Source organism: Manduca sexta, chromosome 21 (genome assembly GCF_014839805.1).
Source record: "Manduca sexta isolate Smith_Timp_Sample1 chromosome 21, JHU_Msex_v1.0, whole genome shotgun sequence".
Taxonomy (NCBI): Eukaryota; Metazoa; Arthropoda; class Insecta; order Lepidoptera; family Sphingidae; genus Manduca; species Manduca sexta.
This window is the reverse complement of record NC_051135.1, coordinates 13095915-13123824: the sequence shown is the minus strand read 5'-3', so window position 1 is coordinate 13123824 and position 27910 is coordinate 13095915. Positions and strand designations below refer to the sequence as shown.

The window sequence follows — 27910 nt, the reverse complement described above, 5'->3', positions numbered from 1 at the left end:
GCGGCACATTTCATGAACAAAATGGTGCCGACTCCGCCCCTTACAATAGTGATATGCTAGTACCGAAAATTTTGTATCGACATCGAAGAATTAAGAGAGACAAACAAGCCCCAAAAAGATCAAATACGAAAGGGGTTAAGATATTTATTTAATACATGATAAATGGAATAAGATAGCGTAGCCAGCAATTATTTGGTTGGTTTTATTTTATTTTATTATTATGCTCTTTGATCGAGAAACATAACTATGGTTCAGCAAACTAAAATCAATGACCGTAAAAATGGTGGTTAAGATAATCAATTATAATAATTATTTGCAATAACAACAATATGATTATGTATCTATTTCCGTGCATGCAAAGGTTGCTCGAAACATAAGACCGCCAATTGTAAAAATATATCTTACATTTCATCTTTATGTTGTTTCTTTTATGTTTATCTATTCTTTTATGTAACAATTCTAATTTTATTCATAGCAATATATTAAAGTAATATTACTACTTATTAGGTGAAGTATAATAATCATTACTATTTTACTTATCGCGAATATTGTTGGAAAACAGTTATCTTTACTCGCGTTAATTAAACGTGTGGTTTATGCATATCTTCTCAAAATGTAAAGAAATATGTATTTGGTGTAGGATTCCAATCACGTCGCTCAATATTCTCAATTCATTTTGCCTTGGTTTTTAAATTTTTTGGTTATCTTAAAAAAATATTCTAATTTCACTTAGTTTGTCCTTCTGAATAATACAATATTGATTATTGTGTGCTCTAACATTCTTTCAAAGACAAAAACCGTAACTGATAAACGGGCGTCTGTTAAAATATCGATATCAATAATTTCTAAACAAATCCACCCACCCATCCCTAAGCTCGTGTGTAAACAAACATAATGATTTTAATGTGTATAAATCACGCCTAAAAGGGTCCAAAGCTTAACAAACCAGATCCACATATCATTTTAATTGATAAAAACACATCCAAAAAGTAAATATACAAAGATATTTGCTAATTTTCGGTAAAACAGTTACTAACCTATGAAAAGATATTTCGGGGTCTTTCTTGCGTGAATTCGATTTGCATCCTTTCACACAACACTGAGTCATTTTCGAAACTTAACAAATACACTAATAAACACACTGAACAATTGAGAATATGATTATATTACTTTAAATTCAATATTTATGAAGATTTGTTTACATCGTCTGACACTACATGTACCTGCCGACTGCCCAGCATAAAATGGCGTTTCTGCCGCAAGGCGGTCCCAGTGTGTTGAAGTAAACGAAATAGTGCCATATGCGAAGAAAGCAATTATTTTTGTCTTTTTGTTGCGTTCCAAATAAGCTTTGAGTAAAAGAGATAGACATATATATTGACAATTCTGCGTCGATTTCCCTAACATAAATATAACTTATTCATATAGCTAACTTTTGAGGCCTGTCCTCTTTATATTTAGTCATTGTATTGGTTGCGCTGCGTGCACACAGCTGACTGTCAAAAACATCGTTCCATATCGCAAATTTATTTTTATTTATTCAGCATAAATGTATGTTTTCTCTCGCGCTGGCACTATACAATTTGGGACTTTCTCTCGCTCTTATTGATTAATTGGTTTTGATTGCTTGTTTATGTCAAAAGCGTAAAACACGAAAAACACAACAAAGAAACTATTTTCAGTGTGAATAAACACGTAATTAATAGAGCCTAATAATTTTGATGGTATAATAACAAGGTTTAACAATAATGGCTACTTTAGTTAAAGAGAAACGTAAAGAGGTAAGTTCTTAGCAATATTATTAATAAAATTACAAAATGTTTGACCAAAAGTGAGCCCTTATTATGTTCGCAGAAGAAAAAGTCCAAGGATAAACGTTCTAGAACGGAAATAGTTGATGATACTCCAGAAATTCCCAGTATTAGTAAAGAGTCCACACTAGAGGAAAATATTTCTACACTGAAAAGTGAAGAACAAATTTTGGAGTCCAAAGTGGAGGTTGCAGACACGCCGAGTAAATTTGTTTCGAAGGCAAAAAAATTAAAAGTTCATATTGAAAACGAATCTGAAGCATCCGAGGTATTAATGTGTTCTTCAGACATCTCTAATATAGAAAAAAGTGAACAAATTCTTGATAACGAGTCTGATGTTCAAAATATTGATAAAGGAGTATCAACAACTACTGATTTAGAAATTGGCTATAAAAACATGACTAGTAAACTAAAAAGTATGGCCATATCTCAGATAACAGAAGTGAGTGAGGAAAGAAAGAAGGAATTAGAAGATCCTGATGCCTATTTGAAACACCCTGAAAACACAAATACTCAAAAAAGTAAAGAAACAAGTTCAGAATTACTTGAAATAGGAACACCAGCTGTGGATACTAAAACGTCAGAAAGCTTAGAAGATGTGCAGCCATCAGCCCCAGTGCTAGAAGAAGTGCCACAGGTAAAAAGAAAACGCCACAGGTTATATGTGAAATAGAAGTTGCCCAACCCGTTGAGCCTAAAACGCAATGTATGTCAATACAAGATGCTGTAAGGTTGTTTGGAGGGAAAGAGATAGCAGAAATGCAAGCAATGAGTGAAAGAGAAGAGGCTTTAGTGGAAAATGGACCTGTCATCGGACCTGACCATCCTCTGGTGGATTTATTGTCTACATTCAGGTAAGAACCATATATATAAATATATAAGTGTATTTTAGTAATTTGATAGCTGTATGAAATTGATACATCAGCGATTGTCATATTATTGTATGTCATATTGGTATATAATGTTACCTTTGCTATGCTGCCATTACCAGGTAATTGATAAAGACTACCTGGACTTTGGAACTTGGATAAAAGGATTTTAGTGTTCATTGAATAGGGAAAAAACTTACTTTATACAATTTCATCATGAGATAAGCAAAAATACGCATAGCCAGGAGAAACAAGTGTGGGCAGCTGTTTCCCTGGATTCAACAAGAGAACACTTGTCAATACTTGGATTTAATTATTGGGACTACCTATATGAAATTTCAGTCTTGATCTGTATTGTATACAATTGTTTGCAATTGGGTATAGCGAATGTAGTGATAATAGTTATCCAGATGGAAATTTACAAAAGAGGAACCAATTTACCTAGTAAATATTATGGTTTTAAAGAAAAAGATTATAATAATAAAATAATAAAAATAAAATAATAATAATTTTAAATAAAAAAAAATATTTCAGATCATCACTAATAGCAGTGGAACGCGAGCGCAACGAACTAACTGTCAAAGTGAAAGATGAAGAGAAGAGTCGAAATGCCCTGTGGAAAATAGAAAAGCGCAACATAAACATATCAGAGCCGTGTCTGTGCGGTGCCAGTGTATACATCAAAGCTATCTATGAGCATGCTGAGCTGTTGAAAGAAAAGCTACCTGTAGCTAAGATGAGACTGGAGTCGCTGTTGAGGGATGTGCAGGATTCTTACTGCCATCATCAGCATGCAGCCTTGTTGGCACACTGTCAGGTAGTCCATGATATGTATTTACTTTGCAAAAATAAAATTTTTGGAAGTGTGTGGTTTGAGATTTTTGCTATTGAGTTGAATTCTGTATTCAATGGGCGAGGTCCGCTATTTAATACGTTGAGCGCGCATGTGGCACTACTGGAAAAGTTTGGAGGGATTTTTGGGGGAGGGGGAGACTGGGGGAAGGGCAAAAGCCTTGTGTTAGGAAGGGTGGAGGGGAGAAAGAAGGATATAGGCTTCAATGTGAATATCCAACCAAGAGATATACACATTAAACTGTGTACCGAGGGCCACAGCAAATGTCCTCCAGTGCAAGGTCGTACATGCGGTGTAGAGACTGAGCGCACAAGAATTGTCCCGGGTTTACTTCGATATGCAGAGTCGCCATCATTCAATTATTAATTTTATTACATAAAAGTTCAAACATTAAGATAACTGGATATAGCATAGATTGTCTTTATGCAGATAGAAGAACTAATATCAGAAACGATACGCGGCAGTAAAGCGGAGATTCGCAACGCACTCTCGTTGATTTTGCAAGCATTGCGTCTGAGTGACACTGCACCCGCGTCGCTCGCCAGCGCGCTGCAGCGGTGGGCGTGCGCGCTAGCTGGCGCACTACTAGATGCTAGTGACGTGAGACAGCTGTTGTTCCTGATACATCATTTGTTCCGGTATGCTTAGGTTTACTTAAATTATAGCTTGGTCAAAAATAAATGTAAAGAGGGTTATTATTAAAACACTAGCTTTTGCCCGCGGCTCCGCCCGCGTTATAAAGTTTTTCGGGCTAAAGTTTTCCGTTATAAAAGTCACGCTATATATTTTCCCGGGAGCCTATGTTCTTCCCAGGGTCTCAAACTGTCTCCATACCAAATTTTATCCTAATACGTTGGGTAGTTTTTGACTTTAACACGTTCGGGTAGACCGATGCAGCGGGGACTTTGTTTTATGATATATTTTTGTAGAACTTTTTAAGAGGTACAATCCCGTCATACATTATTGTTGCATAACTTTAACCGTTTACGCAGCGCACGCAACAGAAGCGCTCAAAACTAATAAATTGTCCCCGTTTTTGCATCATGTTTCATTACTGCTCCGCTCCTATTGGTCATAGCGTGACGATATATAACCTATAGCACTCCAGGAACAAAGGGCTATCCAACACAAAAATATTTTTTCAGTTCAAACCGGTAGTTCCTGAGATTAGCCATTACTGCTCCGCTCCTATTGGGCATAGCGTGATGATATATATAGCCTATAGCATTCCAGGAACAAAGGGCTATCCAACACAAAAAGAATTATTCAGTTCAAACTCCTAGTTTCTGAGATTAGCCATTACTGCTCTGCTCCTCTTGGTCATAGCGTGATGATATATAGCCTATAGCACTTCACGAACAAAGGGCTATCCAATACAAAATGATTTTTTTAGTTCGAACCGGTAGTTCCTGAGATTAGCCATTACTGCTCTGCTCCTATTGGTCATAGCGTGATGATATATAGCCTATAGTACTCCAGGAACAAAAGGCTATCCAACGCAAAAAGAATTTTTCAGTTCGGACCGGTAGTTCCTGAGATTAGGCATTACTGCTCCGCTCCTATTGGGTATAGCGTGATGATATATAGCCTATAGTACTCCACGAACAAAGGGCTATCCAACGCAAAAAGAATTTTTCAGTTCGGACCGGTAGTTCCTGAGATTAGGCATTACTGCTCCGCTCCTATTGGGTATAGCGTGATGATATATAGCCTATAGCACTCCACGAACATAGGGCTATCCAACGCAAAAAGAATTTTTCAGTTTGGACCGGTAGTTCCTGAGATTAGCGCGTTCAAACAAACAAACAAACAAACTCTTCAGCTTTATATAATAGTATAGAAGTATAGATAGAAGTTAGTTAATATGCTTGTGGCCACTATGTGAAAGACCAGGATTCGTTTTACCTTTTTGTGTTTGTATTTTGCTAATATACAAATTCAATATCAATTTTTCATCTTTTGCAAATTTAATCAGTCAGTAAAATTCTGTAAAATACTACTTTATGATTGTAAAATAACAATTTAAGATCTGAATATTTTTCAGACAATCCCATTCAGTTAAATGGGCGTCGAGATACATTCGTCTGAACGTTGAAGACAGCGGGGAGGCCGCTCGAGTAATCGCGTTGTTGGAGATCTTGCTGGCGAGACCAAAGCCTCAGTTGGACACTGCGGTCGAGTGTACAGAGGGTGAAAACTATTATAGCTTATATGGTGTATCGTTATCGGGAATATTGAACTGTTGGTTATTGAAGAATCAATCATATACAAAAGTTTCGGGTAGGTAACTATAGGTATACTGTTAAATGCACACACATCACGCATTTATCGCCGAAGGGGTATGAAGAGCGCAACCAGAGTACCCACTTTTCGCCAAGTGTGTTCCGTCCCATGATGTGATAGAGGGCGAGCCTGTCGCCATATTGGGCACAAATACCAGACTCCGGTCTAATATTGACAGAAAAACTCAAATATCACTTTGTCCAATCCGGAATTCGAGCCCAGGACCTTAGGGCGCTGCCGTGCCGGTAATTGCTGTGTAATATTATAATACTACCAGCTATAACTATTTAAAAAAAAGACCGTATTCCTATCTAAAAGGCCGGCAATGCATCTTTGTGCCCCCTGATATTGCAGATGTTCACGGGCGACGGTGATCACTTTCCAACAGGTGAACCGTATGCTCGTTTGTCCCCTATAAAATTAAAAAAAAAGAAAAACCGTACTGCATCCCACTGGTACGCGCGGGCGTTCTTCATTACTAAGGGGGTTAAGGCTGTATTCATCATTTTGGCCACATGCGGCGTGTAACATCAAGTATTGTGTTTTAATTGGAAGTTCATAATCAGTGAAATAGCTGTCCTTTAATGTCTCAGGACAACATGTTCAGTGTATTGTTGTGCGCTACTCTACTGTACTTTGTAACTCTAAACTGTTATTTTTTATGTCCAGACATAGCGTTTAGCAACAAGCGAATGATTTCCATTTATAAAAAAATACTTTTTTATAAATTATATTGTTATCAATAACGAGTTTAGGAACCAAGGTGTCCTGATTCAGTACAGTATAGGATATATGTCAACTGTCACTATGGAACATTGGCATAAATATTGTCTTGACTGGAGGAACAATCATGTCTCATTAATCCATACTTTATGTGGAAATAATTTCACAGCTGCAAAATAAAATTTTTGGGTGCCTGTATACTAAAAAAATATTTTATTCCAGAAACGGAGGAAGTATGGGAAGAAGTGGATAAACACGGCAGCGGTGGTGCGGTGAGTGACGGCACTCTTCGCGAGCGCGACCTACTCGCGTTGTTGTACGCGTTCCCGCTGAGGGACCTGGTGTCGAGGCTGCTACTCTTCACTCATGTGGTATGTTACCAATGTTGTGAAATATATTTTAAGCTATGTCGAGTAATTGTCTTGCTGTCGGATGTACGCAGCGCATTAAGATTTTGTGTTTGTGAATTTTTGTTATAAAAGTGCTTTTTATATACCAACGATGAAAAAAAATAAACAAATATGCATCGTATAAGTTGTTTGTTTAATTATCTAATGGACTAGTGTTTTTAATTAATTTTGAATGATCGTCGAAATAAGTCGATTATATGAATATCTGTAATTTTTTGCCTACAGGACGTAAGTCAGGCGCAGGCGGAGTCGTGGGGCGGGTGCGCGGGCGCGCGCGGAGTGGTGCGCGCGTGTTGCGGTGTGCGCGTGCTGCTGCTCGCGCTGAGCCGCGCCGCGCTCGCGCACGCGCGGTACGCTCGCCTGCAACAAGCGCTGCGCACGCTGGCCAACGCAGCGCTGCACGCGCTGGCGGGTCTGCATCACTGCTCACGGTAATACACTCTGATTATAGTAAATGCCAAAGTAAAATATTTATATTATTACCTTTATTTATACTGTGTAGTTGGTAGTTACATATACCGAAATCTTTGTAAGGTATAAATATTTCTTAACGGACCTAATAAGAAAAATATTTTAATACTATGAATATAGTTTTGGATTATCTTTATAACATTAATTAATAAAAAAAAATTACAAAAAATAGTAAAATAGTGTCAACTATTTGTTGCATATATGATGTCAAAATATTCCTTATTTATATTTTACAATAGAGAATTCTATACTGAAGAACTAAAAGGCAAGATCATAGCGGAGTTAGAAGCGTGTTTCACTGCTGGCTTCCTGTTGTTCGGGACCGAGGAACTGGACTCGCTACCGGCCTCGCTCCTGGCTGATGACACCGCTATGGATTACTGCGTCACACTGGGCCTGGCTTTACATGGTGAGTGACTTGCAGGTAACACACAATTGATAGACTATAATATTTATATATGTTTGTGTATGTATGATCTGTGCTATTTTTTCATTACATATAAAAATATATTTATATTTTTGTAACTGTATGTCCACACTACCCTATTTAGTTATTTTTATTCCATCTAATGGTAGTCAGTAAGAGATCGCCTCGAGTGGATTGAATTTCTAGATGCTCTGATATTATAGCCGAAGAGAGTTACCCTTGTGGACTCGTATTTCGAATTTGTGTTGTAGAAATACTCATAATATATCATAAAAATTAGAAACATTTTGTGGCACATTATGTGACTTTCTTTTATTCCGCAGATATAAAAGCAGTCAGCATGAATGTTGATAGTTATATATTTTGTATTATTGCAGATAAATCTCCGCGACATGTGGAGTCGTTGTCAATAGATCTCCCGGTGGGGTCGTGCGAGATGCGCGTGCGCATGGTTGCACAGGCGGCGATAGATCGCGCCTATGACCACCAGCTAGCCAGGACCGTGTTAGATTTTCTATTTACGGTTAGTTGTTTTTATATTTATCCAGTTTATTTTGTTTTATCTGTTCTCTGCGTACCTGATACATTTCAACCTTTCCAGAAATTGATTTTCAAAAATACTTTCTTTTAATCTGTTTTGCAAAGTTTTATGTTTCTAAATCCATCAGTTCAGGCCATGTTTTCTCTGACAGTATTATTTTTTCAATAGATCATGGTGACTGTAAAGGATTGATTCAGATAAATGTATCATTTCGGTATGCTACGGAATGGATCTAGGAGTGAGGAATAATATTTGATTTTTTTTTTACTTGTGTATTCCCTAACGCATGGAGATAATGTCATTAGATATGTATATGAACTTGCACTGAGTGAACATATTTGCAGACGTGCCTCAAAAGCAAGTCGTCCCAGTGCAAGAGCGGGTGTGTGACGTCAGCGCGCGCGAGCCTGCCGCGGCTGCTGCGCGCGCACCCCTACCTCTACACCATCGCGCTGCACACGCTCGCCGACCTGCACCACAGTGAGTACCAATACCAAGAGAGCATAGTCTTATACACTTCAGTATACATTAATCTATATAATTGCACTACATGTAAACACATATAAAAAAAAATAAGATGAATTTTTAATAAAAAAATAATACTACATTTTCTATGGTTTTTATGTATGGGTATAGTCGGACTTAATACTGCGTGTACTCTCTACCACTGAAAGAGTACACTTCATATTGTATTAGAATACAATTTGTTTATCCCAAAAGTTAGAATATCTGCGATATTGTACCCTGTTAAAAACCTTAGCTTATACACGAGAACATCCTGTATCAAGTGAAAAGTATAAACACCCTGTAAATATTTTCGTAGCGGACCCAATAGAGCCGTGGGCAGTAACTGCGCTGAACGTAGGTGTGTGGCGTCCCACGAGCGGTGAGCTGCGAGCGTTGCTCGACGACTGGCTCCTGCGCTGCGAACATCTCATACAGCACCTGCTACTCAACCTGGACTACACGCCGCATACGTGAGTACATTATACGGCCCAGGTCATGAGCACAGATGAACAGTGGGGGGAGCGAGGTCGCGTATGTAAAAATTGGACGAAAGTGTATAGTACCCGCATGGCGCATCTAAACGAATAGATAATGGGCATCGACTAAGAAACCAATTGCGCGAAACATCAAACCGACCAATCATTAGTGCGCTCACGATCCATGCTTCGATCTGTACCATGAGATGCTAAAATAATTTTGTCCTCAGGGGCGTGTCGCTAGAGTCCCAGCTGACAGTAGGTCGTTGGCTATGCGGTTGGGTGTCGGGTGCTGAGGCGCGCTGGCGCGTGCTGCGTGCGCTGCGCCTTCACCGCCATTCACATGCGCATGCGCACGACGTGCCGCCGCCCGACCCGCCGCCTCAGCACCAAGACATGTTCGGCACTGCGCACGCGCTGTTAGCCACGGCCTGGGGGCATTGCATACCGCTGGTTAGTTATGTTGTATTTAGGAACCTTTATGGTCAAAAGACAAAAAAGTTTCACTGTTCAATCTTAAATGCAATAAAGAAACTACGATTGACATTGTATATGCAATGCATGAGACGGCATCGGAACGCTGTACCTTTGATTAGTCATTCTATAGCGCAGCTCTTACTGGGCCCTTATTCTGTATGATAGTGTAAACGCGTAACGCGGCCGTGTCATGTTATCTTCGTGAAATGTGCGTGGAATGGTATTCTGTAAGCCAATTTCTATAGTCCAAAACATGATGCGTTGTGTTACGTGCTTGTTACACACTGTTAAAATAACGTGCGGGATAGAGAATAAGGCCCCTGGTTGTGCCGTTAAACGTTAGATAGTTACAGTATTATTTAGGTGAATAATGATGTGCATATATAATATAAATTTATTCTGGTGATGTTTAAATGCAAGCTATGATAGCATGCCCGTTGTCGCAGATCTGCTCGGAGGGCGTGTGTGCGCTACGGCGGCTGAGCGCGGTGCGGCCGCGTGACGCCGTGCACTGTGCGGCGCCGCTCATGGCCGTCATGGCGCAGTCGCCAGAGTCCGTCTCCTACACGCCACTGTAAGTACAACTATCATACGTAATATTAAATACAGTGTAATAATAAACTAACACGTGATAGGTGTCATGAGAGGCGGAACACATTTGGCGAATAGTAGGTGTCCCGGTTGCACCTCTGCTTACCTCTTCGGGGATAAAGGTGTGATGTGTGTTTGTTTTGTTGTACAATTATAATGTTAACACTCTGGACTTGAGTTTTGGGGGAGAGCCGTATGTTAACTAGTATTCCTGCTGATAAAATCATGGTGTCAGGTTCAGCGAGGTGTTGTCGACGCTGCTGAGCTCGGGCCCGTCGCTCGTGCAGCGCGCGCTGGGCCGCGGCTGTGTCAGCGGCGCCGACCTGCTGCTGCGCGTCATCCTGCAGCACGTCGAGGGAGAACAGTGAGTTGTGCTGAGCTTGAGGAAGGGGGGGCTTACACATGGTAGAGATCCCTTAGGATGAATGACGTTGTCGATTCTGGCGATATAAAGGTACCTAATAAGATTTACCAGCATATTCACACCGGTATACCATAATAATAGGACGTATAGAACTTCAAATTATTATTTCAGCTATACCAAAATAAAATTATAATTATTTCCCATGTTTCAATTCTCGAAAGGAAAAAAGATAATTACGATGATCAAGTCTAATATGCATCCATATTACATCGTTGTCCAGGTACACGCCGGGGCTGCTGCAGGCCTGGGCCCACGCTCTCTTCGGCAAGAACATAGTAAATAGTGCCAGCAGTGCGCAGGGGCTAGTGCTGCTCGACGTGGCCGCGCTCGCCACCAGGGATTGGGCAACGATCGACGCGCACGCCACCGCGCTAGTCCAGGTATAGTTGAATTGAATTTTTTCCTTATACACGGTGATTTACTCGCAATCATATAGTATGTTTTAAGTGGTGATTAAAATTCCATGTAATTAAAATGTAAACGGCGCTGTATGTATATTTGGTCCTTCGATCCGGATCCGTCCTGCAATGGGAAACTATAAATAGTTTCGTTACAGGAGGAGAACTCTAAGGATCTGATCAACCTGTCGGTGCGGTGGGCGTGGTCGGCGCCGCTGGTGTGCGCGGCGGTGCTGCGTGCGGCGCAGGCGGCGAGCGCGCGGCGCCACGCGGCGCTGCTGCGGGCGGTGCAGGCGCAGCGCCGCGCCGCCGCCAAGATACACGTCGACAACGCGCTGCACGTACGTACCATACTACTCGTACTTCTCTCTCATCTGCACAAACGATTCAACTCACTTACTCCTTCGACAATATAGATGCCAAATCAAACAAACTGATCTCTGACAAATACTCATTTCATTCTACCTCGTCATTTGTACGGGCAAGTGTGTACACTAGATTGTATCATCAGCATTTTACGCCATTTGAATTTTTATAGTATTACATATTGTCTAGACGGTTCGCAGTCAGACATCAAACATTACGTGTCTATTTGGTATCATAATATCAAAGTAATTAAATAAAACAATTTTCTTTTAAAAAATACTGTCTCTCTCTCATTACTCTCTGAATGTTACAGCAAATCGACGCACGCATGAGCTCCGAAGAGCTGACGATATACAGGAGCGCAAGCGCAGCCTCATCGGCACCGCTTCACCACCCCGCGCACCTCACGCTCTGGAGGCTGTTCATGCATCTGTATCTGGAGAGGGCGCCAGGGGAACCGTGAGATGTCTTCTTACTCCATAAAATTAATTGCCATTTATAGAATCTTCTTCTCAGTCGTACACTCCTAACGGAGTGGTCCTGGTTATGAATCGTCTGAAAAAATTATTGCGACTTTTTCGAGACTTCTCCATCTCTCTCTATTCAGCTCATTTTCCATCTCTCTCTTTTCAGCCGTATATAAAAATATTGTCTTAATATCGTAATGTATGTATACAAAATATTTTAAGTCACCGTTGCTAATATACGGCAATACGTGTCTATATTATCAAACGCCTATATTAAAAGTAGTCTAAATTATTCTTTGTACCATTCCTCATCTATAAATGTAATTAAGAACCAGCCGTTTCTTATGAACAAATTGTATTCCAGGAACGAATCAGAACCGATCGGTCCACTGTTTTTTAGTGGTATTATAAAATCTAGAACAATAGCACAGATTAAAAAACGCCTTCTAGAGACTGCCACACACCACCACAACGAAGCAGAAAGACTGAAAGTAGAACAAAACACATCCATAGAATCTACATCGACTATTACAAAAGAGAAATCACCCAAACGATCCGATGATAGTCTATTCCCGAGTTTGACGATAATCGATTTCACTGGTGAACCGATTGAAAGTGATTCCGATTCTGATGTGGAGGACGAAGATGTTAAAAAAGAAGATAAGAATAAATATGTCAAGACTGATGATGTAAAGAGGAAGCAACACAATTTGATCACTTACCATATTGGTGCAGAGAAGTAAGTGTTTTTTTTTTCGATTGTTGCAAAGATTTTTTGTCTGTAATATTTTTTACGATCATTTTCGTTTAATAATTCGAATTGTTTTGCAAAGGAACTCAACTATAGCTTGATAATAACTTAATAGTGGGATTTATATTAATTTAGTGTTTCGTGTATTGCTCAGGATGGTCCGCGAGTACCTGCGTTGGTTGGAAGAGGGCGACAAAGTGCGCGCGCTTCAACATCACGCCGACATAGCGAGGTTCATTCCTGAACAGGTGACATATTGTTTAGAAATTGAAAACGCTTTATAGGTAATGTTTTAAAGCATTAAACCCTATTGCCATTTGCAGTTAATGTTTTACTTTTGGTTATATAATAATGACGTCACTACAACTCCTGTAAGAATCTATAGTGGCACGCATTTTACGACACAAAACAGTGAAGTTCGACGAGTTATTACGAACAAAAACTAATCAAGATATTGAAACGAATGATAGGGAGCAGTTGGAAATATAAAAAAATGATTCTACATTTTTTTTATCTAAGGCGTTAGAAGCAGCTTGGCAGGTCGCCCTGGCCCGCAGTCGGCCATCGCCCGTAGACCTGGACTCACCCACGACACCGCCCGCAGTAGTAGAGCTGCCTGAACCGTCTACTCCTTTCAAGAACGCTGTCAAAGCCATTCTCAAGATCAGGGACCGATCGCAAAAAAAGTTAGTTTGGATTTAATTATTTTAAGGTACCGGTAAGTCATGAGCACAGATGTGATGGTGTCAGAGCTCGGGGTTTTTTTATTGCCTTAATAGGCAAACGAGCAAGCGGTCCGCCTGATGGTAGGCAGCAACCATCGCCCATGGATTTTGCAATGCCAGAGGCAAGCAAGCCTATATAAATTGGACCTAAGTGTAAACTAGCCGTATGGCACGTGTAAAATAATAGATGAAAACCATCGACTAACAGACGTTTTTAATAAACGACCCCAATCTCAATCTTCAATCCGATTCCGAGAATGAACCAATCAAAATAAGTCATTTGTAAGCATGTGAAAAAAAAACATTTTTTCATTGGTACATTTTTGAGATTGATCGAAAAAAACGATTTGGATCGTTCATTGAAAATGGCAGTAAAGAGACCATCGCACGAAATATCGGTGCTTTAGATCCCAAACCGACCAATCACGAGTGTGCTCACGACTTATGCCTCTATCTATATTAGAAGTAGGCTAGTAAGTATATTTTGAAGTTGAGATGTGTATGTTCTGTGGCTTATGATATGACAACTGGTTTCTTGCTTACCATCGATTTGCTCTTGTACAATGTATTATGGAACTATTAGTTCTATCCAGTCTCTTTGACAAATTTGTGTTAACTCTTGATTTTGTTTAACTTTTTGTATGGTTTTAAACAGGCCGGCATAATTATTTCAACTGGCGATGGATAATCATTTCTTATTATTCAATACTATCTGGACCCCATTCCATTTCCCATCAGGTGCAGTGGAGTCACTTTACCCTGCCCGTATATAAAAACTATTTTTTTCTACCACTTTCTAGATCACGACGGACAACCATAAAGTCGCCCATTGAAGACAGCAATATCAAAGACTCTCGTACTTTGTTCTCTATCGTCGATAAACACTTGAAGGATATCCAAAGTCTGGCACAGTAAGTTGATAGAATTAAGACAGTTTTTTGGCATCTAAAATATAAAAATTTATTGTAAGACCAAAGACAGCGAAGTTATTGGTTTGATTAACATTTATAATATTTTTTTTGTCACCATTAGGTATGATATTTTTTTAATATTTTCCTAATAGCAGTATCTAGCTTTAGTTGAAGTCCACTTCGTTACGCTTTAGTCTATGCTTCTATTATATATTTTCAGTGGAATATGCTTAAAATATTATTTTTTTCTGATATTTATTCGAATAGAGATTGGTCATCGGACGTATCGCAAATATCGACTTTAGACAGCAAGCTGTGGGAGTTGGTGAGCGGGCTGCGCGTGCGCCGTTCCCTGCCACCCGTCAAACGGCAGTGCGCTAACAAGTGCAAACCTATTACCATCATTATACCAGTATGTATTGTTTTTTATTTCTGTTTTATGTTACCTATTATTTTTTTTAAGTTTATATAGTGCACGAGAATATATATGGAAGTGAAATGTTCATCAATGATAAGCTTTGCGTTCAAAGATCTGTAAAAATCATTATTACATAAGATTTATTGAGATTGGTACTTATTAATGTTTAATGGCTGTTAGAGTTGTGTAGAGCTGTGTAGAGTTTTTGTGGTGAGTGGAGTTTTAAGATTTAATGAATGAATCGTAATGTTTTAGCATGAAGAGTGGTGTATATCCACGGCGGCGGAAAATGGCATCCGAGAGAATAGGTAAGCTAACAACTTTTCCCTGATATAGTTTTTTCTATGGACACTCTTACTTATAACATTTTTAGTTTAAATAAATAGCACATTTTAGAACCAGTATATTGCTAAATTAATTTAGTAAATAAGAATTTGAGATGCCAAGATTTCAAAACTCAACAGCAAGTTTATGTTTTTAATACATTGGTGAAGCTTACAAGGAGCTATCGACATAATTGCTGGTTAACTATTACAAGGTTCTATGTCGTATTTGAGGAGCAAATTGAATTATATGAAGTCTTTTTCTGTGAATATTTTCAATAATTCCGAAAGATACATAGAGCATACAATGTTTTTTTTTTTTAATTTTTACCTACTTTATTTTTTTAATTCAATTTTTACAACGCTAGTTACAATAATATAGGGCTTTGTAAATATAATTCGTATGAATGTTGCCCCCCCCCCAGAGCCCGGTGGATGAGTACGGTGCGGCGCATGACGCGCGCGCGGCCGCTCGCCGCCCGCACCGCCGCCGCACTGCACGCACTCGCCAGGTACATACATAACTGTTACTCATATACCGGCGTTTACAATAACCGATCCTAATCCCTTTTTTTAACGGGTACGGTAATGTGATCCCACTACACCTTATGGTAAGTGGAGCGGGCTCCAATAGTGTCGACTGACGAGAGATTATTACCTCTCGGCAGTCGATACAATTATGCCGGCCTGTTGGAACCAAATATACACTGGCTGATCCCACTAAACACATACGTGGGCCACTATGTCGGGTTTAAAATCTTGTGTACGGTGGTCACTATTCGGGCGGATATAAAATATATCCTACCACCAGCAATTTACTTAACTTTTCTCAGTCCATCGCAATAATGGACCAATCAGAATAAAGTGTTTTTTGATGTTTATAAATTACTCATTTTGATTGACTTATCCTCGGGTTGGGATTAAAGATTAACATTGGGATTGTTTATTAAAAAACGGCCTTTAGTTACTCCAGTATCTAGTACTAGTACTAACTCAAAGGTTTTACGGGAAGCGGTCTAGGGTTTAGAGTTTTTGTTTCTTATTATTGTTATTCTTATGTTTATTAAGTCAAATAAATATTCCGCTGTATAAGTATACATAGAAAATAAGGGTCTATTATTGTTATTACTATTGAAAGCCTGACTAGTGACTTGCTTAACTTATTATAGTGATTTTATGTTATTTTTTTTACCAATGGAAATTTGTTTTAATTTAAATACAATAGTACTTAAGATAGATTCACGAGTGTTCATGTACGGATGCAGCATGATGATTTATATAATGTACAGGCGAGGCGTACGGGACAGCGCAACTGCAGCGCTGGTGGCGGAGCGCTTGTGGCGCTGCACGGGAGTCGTGGAGACCTGTACTCTCGCGCGGCAAGCGCTTAATGACACCATGCAGCAGCTAGCTGAGGTAAAAACAATCTTAGTAAACATGAACACGCCTTAATATTGTTTCAGCATTTTGTTGTGTAATCGATTACGTGAGCCATATCATTCCGTGTGGTTTCCCACATCTTTCTATAGAATGTTGTGTTAGCGTAACACGTTCACACGTTGCGAAATAAATTTAGCTTGTTGACTGGACTATAGTGTAAATGTCAATACTATTGTACACGTGTAATGTGTTAAAATATTCTGACTACCTGAGTTCACCTGACCACTGTGAGTTGTAAATCATGTATAGGTGAAGATTGATCGCTCCTATAATAAATTGTTCCTGGGTGTGTCAGTGTTGGATCAGCCGCGACGGGCACGTGGTGGTGGAGCTGGTGTCGCGCTGGAGTCGCGGCGGTGGTGGTGGTAGCGAGGCGCAGCTGGCGCAGTGCGCGTCGCTGGTGGCGCCGCGGCTGCTGTCGCCGGTGCACTGGTCCCACGTCTACATCACCGTGCTCAAAGCGCCGCTGCCTGAGCATCTGCTCTTTAGCTGCCTTTCGAAGGTTCGAGAATATTTCTAATTTTCATTTTTTTAATAATTATTTAGATTTTTTTAAATATTTTACTAATTCGCAAATTTATGGAAAACATTTAGGAAGGTGGTTTTATAGTAGTGGAATAAGTAAATGTAATATAATTAAATTTGAGAGTGAACGAGAAACATTTTTGCAAATATACTTCACTAAGGGCTTAACTATTTAACGATGCTATACTTGACGCCATCAAAATCGTAGCTCCTCAAAAATTTGCTTGCAAATCCATATTACTACTTGTAGTTCGAGATGGGCCGTTGGTCGGGCACTATAACGCAGTCAGAGCGTCGTGACATCCTGGACGCCCTGGGCGCCGCGGCGGTGCGCTGGGGCGCGTCCCCCACGCAGCTGCAGCGCGTGGCGCTGGAGCTGGTGGGCGTGCACGCGGCGGCGCTGCTCGACGGCCGCGAGTTCGTGTCGCACGTGCGGCGCTGCACGCGCGCCTCGCAGCTGCGCCACCTGCCGCCCGAACACTGGCTGCACGTCGTGCGGGCCGCGGACTCGTGTCTCGATACTGTGCCCTTCGATCAGGTCAATAAACCATAAGATGTCATTAACGCAGTCAGTAAGCGTACTTAATATAAATTGAATTATAAATGTATTCAATTAATATTAGAAAATTTTAATTAACTTTACAGGAGGATGGCCAGCTAACTCATACCACATAAAATAAAATAATTGATATTTGACGCAAATACTATTATCTTTAATCTGGTTTAAAAATGTCTACTATTTACATATTTATATGTCTGTACAACGAAGTAGCTTATATCCATAGCTTCAACCCCTTGTTCAGATGGGTCACATGCTGCGCGAGCTGGGCACGGCGTGGTGGTCGGCGCGCGGCGAGCGCAGCGTGCGCGCGGGTGAGGCGGCCGCGCCCTACGCGCCGTACGCGCCGCAGCTCGCCGAGCTCATGTACGTGCTCACGCGCGCGCTCGTGCGCGCCGCCGCAGCGCACAGCTACGATGTCGAGAGAGGTACCACTGTTACATTATTATTCATACTCCATCTGGACACCACTGTTAATAGCATCAGTTGAATCAAATTCACAGACTATGTAAATGGTCTAAAGTTACGTATGATAAAAATGTTAGTACAGTATTTTTTGGGAGATCTGTGTTCAGTAAAGGACACTTTGTGTCTGATGAAATTAGTATCAAAATGATTGTTGCCCCAGTGGCTCAGTACGGATGGGGCGCGGCGTGCGAGATGTGGTCTCCGTGGGTGATGCCGTACTCGTCGCCGTCGCTGCTGCCGGTGAGCGACGACGTCGACCACTACACGCCGATGGTGGCGCGCTTCATAGACGCGTTATTGCACATTATTGAGGAGTATCGAGGTTTGATATACAGCTGAATTACTCATTTAATTTAGTCCATTTTATTATTTTATAAGGTTGAAAAAAAAATCAGTGTTGTAATAAAAATGTTAGTTTAGTGTAATTAACAAATTCCAAAATGGGATTTATTTTATTAACTACAATTTATTGAATTATTTCGTTCCCTGGATATGTCGTAAGTTGTTTGAGTATAATGTTTTTTTTTCATATGCAGGCTCTGAGATCAGCGTGCTGCAGCAGGCGTGGGTGTGGTGCGCGAGCACGTGCGCATGCGCACTGACGGGCACGTCGCAGGAGGCGCGTGCGGAGGCGCCGCTGCTGCTGCAACAAGCCGCGCGCCTGCCCTGGACCACGCACCAGTGGTGCCGCGGCGACACGCTCAACACCGCGCTGCAGGTCACTACACACTTACCACTCAATATTACAACAATTAAGTATTAATAGAGATATCTGAGACAGAAATATTAAATCTATTAATAATGTTATCCCTTACCCCCAAACCCAAAAGACTTTGCATACTACTTAATAGTAATAATAAGTAACAAAAAGATCCTTAATTGTGATATATCACGAGACTATTATTGTCCTTTTGCAGATGAGTAACGCGGATGGCGTGCTGCAGGCGTGGTGCTGCCAGACGTGGCGGTACACCCTCGCGAACACGTGGATGCACCCCGGGGCGGAGGATTCCAGCGAGACCGGCCTGAAGTCCAGGCTCGTGCGGCTGCTGTACCTGTTCACCGGCACATCGCTGCCACACTATCCGGAGGTGAGCGATACGAATGGGAATCGATGTAATTGTTATAAATCGATACAGGCGTTAGGAATCGATATCACTGCTATGAATTTATATTGTTTTTGCGCGATCAATCTGATCATTGTGTTCGAATATTATCGATTTAAATTGATGCAACTACTTTCATGAGTAGATGACGTTATTTAGTTCTGATATCGAGCGAATCTGTTGTTATAATGTTGCTATAATTTATGTAAAGTAAATGTCAAATACGAGCATTGTATTTGTATTTAAAGTCGATTGTTAGCGATTTCAAAATCATTTAAAACGAGAATTATGTTTCTTTGCAAATATATTCCATCTGTGAGATAAATTTTTGTTTAAAAAAAATTGGTGACAGACGTTCGAAGAGGCGACATATTTACCGTGGTGGAAGCTGCCAGATCATTCTTTGGAACAGGGGCTGGAGTATTATTTCTCCTTGCACACGGAAACTGCAAGGCCCTATCACGAGGATCTGCAGTACAAGTAAGGCCCCATTTCAATGAGTTATTATAATTGCAATATCTGTGAAAGTTTGATATAGATATTTTTTGTACAGGCATTTGTATTATTTGAGAGTTGATGTTTTCTTAAAGTAAAAAAAAAAATAGCAAGTGTTTTAATGAGGTGGCGTATAGTCTGTCGTTAATTGTTGTGTATGTGTGTGTGTGTGTTAGCGTGGTGCTGCACGCGGCGGGGCTGCGCGTGTCGCGCGTGTCGGCAGCGCATGCGGCGCGGCGGCGCGAGGCGCGCGCGGCGTGCGTGTCGCGCGTCACGCGCGCCGCCGCACAGCCCGCGCTGGCGCCGCACGCGCCCGCGCACTGCCGCCGTCTGCTGCTCGACATCACCGACGTCGGTACGACACACAGCTACCTCAACTAATTCTAAACTTTAAATTCTAATTTTACGTCTATAAGCTACTTATTGTCCCAAGATAATAATATTTGTCTCGGAAAAACTTTTTCTCATGAGTGGTGCCGTAGGCAAATGCTAGTTTTATACAGCAACTATTTTATTTGCGAAATGCTAGGTCGGACTGTGCATGCTAAATAATTATGCTAAAGCTAATTAATCCAATATTACTTTCCAGCACCTCACTTAGAGAGTTCAGAAGGAGAAACGGAAGACCTACTGAGCCGAGCGATAGTCATTATGTGCATCGAGCCAACCGCGACGGCAGCGCTGCCGGTGAGTTGCACATAGTTAATATGCCTCCATTTATAATGGGTAGACAAATGCATACTATATTGCAATATAACCTCCAGGTGTGGGAGCAGTGGATCCGCTCGACAGATCCTCGCATGGTCCGCGCGGCGCTGTCGGCCGTGAGCGCGCTCACCGTGCTCGAGTACTTCGCGCCGCTCGCTGACGCCGCCGTGGCCGCGCATCTCGCGCATCACGGTGGGTGGACTTGCTGTTGTATGTGTGTGGACTGTGGACTGTGGTCGGTACAATCTCAGGTGTGGGAGCAGTGGATCCGCTCGACAGATCCTCGCATGGTCCGCGCGGCGCTGTCGGCCGTGAGCGCGCTCACCGTGCTCGAGTACTTCGCGCCGCTCGCTGACGCCGCCGTGGCCGCGCATCTCGCGCATCACGGTGGGTGGACTTGCTGTTGTATGTGTGTGGACTGTGGACTGTGGTCGGTACAATCTCAGGTGTGGGAGCAGTGGATCCGCTCGACAGATCCTCGCATGGTCCGCGCGGCGCTGTCGGCCGTGAGCGCGCTCACCGTGCTCGAGTACTTCGCGCCGCTCGCTGACGCCGCCGTGGCCGCGCATCTCGCGCATCACGGTGGGTGGACTTGCTGTTGTATGTGTGTGGACTGTGGACTGTGGTCGGTACAATCTCAGGTGTGGGAGCAGTGGATCCGCTCGACAGATCCTCGCATGGTCCGCGCGGCGCTGTCGGCCGTGAGCGCGCTCACCGTGCTCGAGTACTTCGCGCCGCTCGCTGACGCCGCCGTGGCCGCGCATCTCGCGCATCACGGTGGGTGGACTTGCTGTTGTATGTGTGTGGACTGTGGACTGTGGTCGGTACAATCTCAGGTGTGGGAGCAGTGGATCCGCTCGACAGATCCTCGCATGGTCCGCGCGGCGCTGTCGGCCGTGAGCGCGCTCACCGTGCTCGAGTACTTCGCGCCGCTCGCTGACGCCGCCGTGGCCGCGCATCTCGCGCATCACGGTGGGTGGACTTGCTGTTGTATGTGTGTGGACTGTGGACTGTGGTCGGTACAATCTCAGGTGTGGGAGCAGTGGATCCGCTCGACAGATCCTCGCATGGTCCGCGCGGCGCTGTCGGCCGTGAGCGCGCTCACCGTGCTCGAGTACTTCGCGCCGCTCGCTGACGCCGCCGTGGCCGCGCATCTCGCGCATCACGGTGGGTGGACTTGCTGTTGTATGTGTGTGGACTGTGGACTGTGGTCGGTACAATCTCAGGTGTGGGAGCAGTGGATCCGCTCGACAGATCCTCGCATGGTCCGCGCGGCGCTGTCGGCCGTGAGCGCGCTCACCGTGCTCGAGTACTTCGCGCCGCTCGCTGACGCCGCCGTGGCCGCGCATCTCGCGCATCACGGTGGGTGGACTTGCTGTTGTATGTGTGTGGACTGTGGACTGTGGTCGGTACAATCTCAGGTGTGGGAGCAGTGGATCCGCTCGACAGATCCTCGCATGGTCCGCGCGGCGCTGTCGGCCGTGAGCGCGCTCACCGTGCTCGAGTACTTCGCGCCGCTCGCTGACGCCGCCGTGGCCGCGCATCTCGCGCATCACGGTGGGTGGACTTGCTGTTGTATGTGTGTGGACTGTGGACTGTGGTCGGTACAATCTCAGGTGTGGGGAGCAGTGGATCCGCTCGACAGATCCTCGCATGGTCCGCGCGGCGCTGTCGGCCGTGAGCGCGCTCACCGTGCTCGAGTACTTCGCGCCGCTCGCTGACGCCGCCGTGGCCGCGCATCTCGCGCATCACGGTGGGTGGACTTGCTGTTGTATGTGTGTGGACTGTGGACTGTGGTCGGTACAATCTCAGGTGTGGGAGCAGTGGATCCGCTCGACAGATCCTCGCATGGTCCGCGCGGCGCTGTCGGCCGTGAGCGCGCTCACCGTGCTCGAGTACTTCGCGCCGCTCGCTGACGCCGCCGTGGCCGCGCATCTCGCGCATCACGGTGGGTGGACTTGCTGTTGTATGTGTGTGGACTGTGGACTGTGGTCGGTACAATCTCAGGTGTGGGAGCAGTGGATCCGCTCGACAGATCCTCGCATGGTCCGCGCGGCGCTGTCGGCCGTGAGCGCGCTCACCGTGCTCGAGTACTTCGCGCCGCTCGTAGGACGCCGCCGTGGCCGCGCATCTCGCGCATCACGGTGGGTGGACTTGCTGTTGTATGTGTGTGGACTGTGGACTGTGGTCGGTACAATCTCAGGTGTGGGAGCAGTGGATCCGCTCGACAGATCCTCGCATGGTCCGCGCGGCGCTGTCGGCCGTGAGCGCGCTCACCGTGCTCGAGTACTTCGCGCCGCTCGCTGACGCCGCCGTGGCCGCGCATCTCGCGCATCACGGTGGGTGGACTTGCTGTTGTATGTGTGTGGACTGTGGACTGTGGTCGGTACAATCTCAGGTGTGGGAGCAGTGGATCCGCTCGACAGATCCTCGCATGGTCCGCGCGGCGCTGTCGGCCGTGAGCGCGCTCACCGTGCTCGAGTACTTCGCGCCGCTCGCTGACGCCGCCGTGGCCGCGCATCTCGCGCATCACGGTGGGTGGACTTGCTGTTGTATGTGTGTGGACTGTGGACTGTGGTCGGTACAATCTCAGGTGTGGGAGCAGTGGATCCGCTCGACAGATCCTCGCATGGTCCGCGCGGCGCTGTCGGCCGTGAGCGCGCTCACCGTGCTCGAGTACTTCGCGCCGCTCGCTGACGCCGCCGTGGCCGCGCATCTCGCGCATCACGGTGGGTGGACTTGCTGTTGTATGTGTGTGGACTGTGGACTGTGGTCGGTACAATCTCAGGTGTGGGAGCAGTGGATCCGCTCGACAGATCCTCGCATGGTCCGCGCGGCGCTGTCGGCCGTGAGCGCGCTCACCGTGCTCGAGTACTTCGCGCCGCTCGCTGACGCCGCCGTGGCCGCGCATCTCGCGCATCACGGTGGGTGGACTTGCTGTTGTATGTGTGTGGACTGTGGACTGTGGTCGGTACAATCTCAGGTGTGGGAGCAGTGGATCCGCTCGACAGATCCTCGCATGGTCCGCGCGGCGCTGTCGGCCGTGAGCGCGCTCACCGTGCTCGAGTACTTCGCGCCGCTCGCTGACGCCGCCGTGGCCGCGCATCTCGCGCATCACGGTGGGTGGACTTGCTGTTGTATGTGTGTGGACTGTGGACTGTGGTCGGTACAATCTCAGGTGTGGGGAGCAGTGGATCCGCTCGACAGATCCTCGCATGGTCCGCGCGGCGCTGTCGGCCGTGAGCGCGCTCACCGTGCTCGAGTACTTCGCGCCGCTCGCTGACGCCGCCGTGGCCGCGCATCTCGCGCATCACGGTGGGTGGACTTGCTGTTGTATGTGTGTGGACTGTGGACTGTGGTCGGTACAATCTCAGGTGTGGGAGCAGTGGATCCGCTCGACAGATCCTCGCATGGTCCGCGCGGCGCTGTCGGCCGTGAGCGCGCTCACCGTGCTCGAGTACTTCGCGCCGCTCGCTGACGCCGCCGTGGCCGCGCATCTCGCGCATCACGGTGGGTGGACTTGCTGTTGTATGTGTGTGGACTGTGGACTGTGGTCGGTACAATCTCAGGTGTGGGAGCAGTGGATCCGCTCGACAGATCCTCGCATGGTCCGCGCGGCGCTGTCGGCCGTGAGCGCGCTCACCGTGCTCGAGTACTTCGCGCCGCTCGCTGACGCCGCCGTGGCCGCGCATCTCGCGCATCACGGTGGGTGGACTTGCTGTTGTATGTGTGTGGACTGTGGACTGTGGTCGGTACAATCTCAGGTGTGGGAGCAGTGGATCCGCTCGACAGATCCTCGCATGGTCCGCGCGGCGGACGGCGGATAATTTTTGGTTAAGATTTACATTGATTCATAATTCTGGGTTTTTATTTTCCATTAGTAATTTAATATTTATACTACTTGATAGTTTTTATTGTCTTATTGTTATTTAATGAATAATCATCTCCTAACCTCATTTAGCATTCATTGTCGAGCACCAAAATGACGTGTGATGTACATAGTATTTGTGACTTAGTATATAGTGTCCATAATTTTATGCAGGAATTGTGGAAATATAAATTTCACTGTTTATTTTTATAAATAAAAATTCTGGTTGCTCATTTATAACGTTAAAGTTTTAATACATTTGCTTTTTTTTAAGTAAAAGTATAGGCGCCTATAAATAATAAAATATCTACAGATTAGTGACAAGATGGTACTACGTAATTTTGACCGAATAAATAACGGCCCATTAGCTCAGTTGGTTAGAGCGTCGTGCTAATAACGCGAAGGTCGCGGGTTCGATCCCCTCATGGGCCATAATGACTTTTATTTTCAATTATATTTTATTAATTGCAGTGTTTTTATTTAAATTATCTTATATATGTAAATTCTACAAAATATGTTATTTTTTTATTCATGTCTTTTTTATTTTTCCTTTGTCTAGAATTGAAATAGTTATACTGGTTAAATATACCCAGTGTGATAGAGAAAATATATTTGATTATAGAATATTTAGTATTGTATATGACGTGTGTGTCAGACGCGGGCGGGTGGCATTCGGTGTGCGCGCGCTGGGCGGCGTGTCCGTGGCGCGGCGCGGGCGCGCTGGTGTCGCGCGGGCGTCTGCGCGCCGCGTACGGCTGCGCGCTCGTGGCTGAGCCGCGCCGGCACGCGCACCACCGAGCGCAGGACGCGCTCGATGCACTCGCCGCCACGCAGTTCAACTTGTGAGTACTGCACTATGCACTATGAGAAATTATACTAACGTTGGCCTAATGAGCAACAGCTCTAGGAGGTGCTCACGGGGCAACCGCGCAAGGTCTCAGGCTTAGAAACTTACATTTACCTACTAGGAGTATACCGATGAAAAGAATTGTTGCAGAAGGTATCTATAAACTTTTGTTCTTCTACAGCGTGGAAGACGAGGTGATTCTAGCAGTGTGGATGTGCTACGTGGGTCGTGGGCACGTGCAGTGCCGTGAAGGCACGTGCGCAGGCGCATGTGCGGCGTTGCTGTCGCGATGGGCCGACCCACCGCGCCGTTCGCTGCTGCGCTTCGTCACCATGCAATCCGATAACGACAGGCCCACACTCGGGTATATGCACATCACTGAACCTCTTATATTATTATAATTTGACAACATCCATAAAAGTATATCATTCATTAGCAAAAATATTTCACGATTTTTGGAAGACACTTAAGCCAACAATTCAAGTCAAGTTTGCCCAACAATTTTCGAACTATTTTAAAAGGAATTTAAGAAACAGTATTATCATTATAATAAAATAATTTTAGTATTAATAATTTTACTTTCATAATATTTCATTTTTACAATACGATTGGCTCGTGATTTAAGCTCAATGGAGATACTTCAGTACTATTGGTCGAGGCAACACGTAGTGTACGATGGCCACTAATACAGCATCATTGTTGCAGACACCGGCTCCTCTGCCGTCTGTCGCAGTGCATCATCACGCCATCCGAGGCGGCGACGCGCGCGTACGAGGCCGCGTGCCAGGCCATGGGTAACACGTACAGTGACGTCATGACGTGGGGCACCTCGCCGACACTCGACCGGCTACCGCGCCTGGCGTGCAGGTTGTACCCCAAACACACCGTCTACTTCGAACTGGAGTTAGAACTAGCTTCGGATACCACCAGCTCGGAATAGACATTTTGTATACTTTTCAGAGGTTTTGTACTTATTTTTTTTATAGTGTTACCAGTTACCAGTGAGAGCTACTTTTTTATATCGCACTTTGAGGAGAATTTTATTGTTGCTGTAAAAAAAAAATTTTGTAAGGCTAAGACGATATGTATTTTTTTTTAAATGTTTATACTCTACTCATTTTACGTTAAGTGTCTTTAAAAAAATATTTACGTTATTTGTAATATTGAAAGCATATCGTAGGATAAATATGTGTATAATTAAAAGACATTGTGTTCGGTGTGAGATCTATGTATTTATGTGAAAACTAAAGACCATGGCAGCGGAGAGAACACAGTATTTTGGTTGGTAGAATATTCTTTCGAAATAAGGGGCCGTTCCAGTATTGGACCGTTGGGGTCGAAAGGTTCTAGAGTGGAGGCCACGTACAGGCAAACGAAAGGTCGGACGCCCGCCTACAAGGTGGACGGACGACCTGGCTAGGGTCACAGGAAGTCGCTGGATGCAGGCCGCTTCCAACAGGTCGACGTGGAGATCCTTGGGGGAGGCCTATGTTCAGCAGTGGACTTCCTGTGGCTGATATGATGATGATTACGTAACGCAATTTTTCTTGTAAAACGTTACGATGCGTTACAGAAGCGGGAGGGGGGTTCTCGTACAAAGCGTAATGTAACATTGTTTTTTTTTTTATTTTAAAACACAATACCAAAGGTATTTTAGCGATATTCGGGTATTTTGTGTTAAAAAAATTGTAAATATTCCAAAAAAAAATTCACTTTAGAGTTATATAACTTTTGGAGGAGGGCAGGAAAACGTTACGGCGTGTTACATGGGTGGGTGTGGGCTTCAAAAATCTTAAAAAATTGCGTTACGTAATACTTGAACGGCCCCTATATTAAGGCGATACCTCAAGGTCCATTTTCATACATTTTGTTTCGGCTTTAATCTGGGTAACTAAACAAGTATTGGCAAGTAAAGAATTTAAATTCACGTCTAGTTAGTGATTAGTTCTCGCAGTTGAAGAAAAACGTAAAAATAATTAATAATCATGGATATTTCGGCCTTTAAAAATTTAATATGACGAAATTTTAAAGGCAGAAATATCCATGATTATTAATTATTTTTACATTTTTCTTCAACTGCGAGAACTAATCACTAACTAGACGTGAATTTAAATTCTTTACTTGCCAATACTTGTTTAGTTACCCAGATTAAAGGTGAAACAAAATGTATGAAAATGGACCTTGAGGTATCGCCTTAAAGGGCTTGACAGTCATGTTCAGTCGGTATTTGATTTACATTGACTCCTTGAGGAGTACTTTTCGAATGCGCAACGAAAACTTTAACCTGTTTATTTGGCTTTGGGTAAATATGGTTTTAACCGACTTTAATAAAGGGGGTATTATTTGATTCGTTGTAATTTTTTTTGCTCAAACCAATGACGCTATGACGTCTCATCTCAACGCTTGCTTCCTAAATTAATAGTGTTAAGAGCGCATATTTTAAGTTATTTATACGATATTTAAAGGAGAATGCCTAAGTTTGACCCACTCTTTAAGACGAGTGTATGGCCCTTTGAATTTATTTTTAATTAACAAAATATTTTTACAAATGACTCCAGTTCATTTCATAGAAATTTGTTGCGGTTTTTTTTATTAAATAAGACTGTACTTGATTCCATTTTCGCCATTTTGAAATTGTACGAAAACCCCACAATAAAAAAAATGTTGTTTTA

General features: G+C 43.8%; 1 protein-coding gene and 1 non-coding gene across 2 annotated transcripts; both read left to right on the top strand.

Moving 5' to 3' along the window:
* The first annotated feature begins 1483 nt into the window (after positions 1-1483).
* LOC115446971 lies at positions 1484-27133 on the top strand. Its single transcript, XM_037441158.1, is given in 42 exon segments — positions 1484-1781; positions 1855-2481; positions 2484-2665; positions 3215-3497; positions 3963-4171; positions 5578-5723; positions 6762-6910; positions 7175-7380; positions 7660-7829; positions 8225-8370; positions 8733-8868; positions 9212-9365; positions 9602-9824; positions 10295-10422; positions 10675-10803; positions 11084-11243; positions 11420-11602; positions 11941-12086; positions 12459-12833; positions 13000-13093; positions 13365-13531; positions 14371-14481; positions 14749-14893; positions 15155-15207; positions 15648-15734; positions 16512-16638; positions 16958-17164; positions 17438-17725; positions 17991-18174; positions 18375-18536; positions 18751-18932; positions 19132-19305; positions 19673-19800; positions 19992-20170; positions 20405-20502; positions 20580-22139; positions 22336-22629; positions 22727-23646; positions 23702-24228; positions 25047-25233; positions 25420-25602; positions 25944-27133. Coding segments are annotated over 42 exon segments (10077 nt in total). The 5' UTR covers positions 1484-1748; the 3' UTR covers positions 26179-27133.
* Positions 24750-24823, top strand: Trnai-aau. The gene has a single exon. It is a non-coding gene; the product is annotated as a tRNA-Ile (tRNA).
* Positions 27134-27910: the final 777 nt, after the last annotated feature.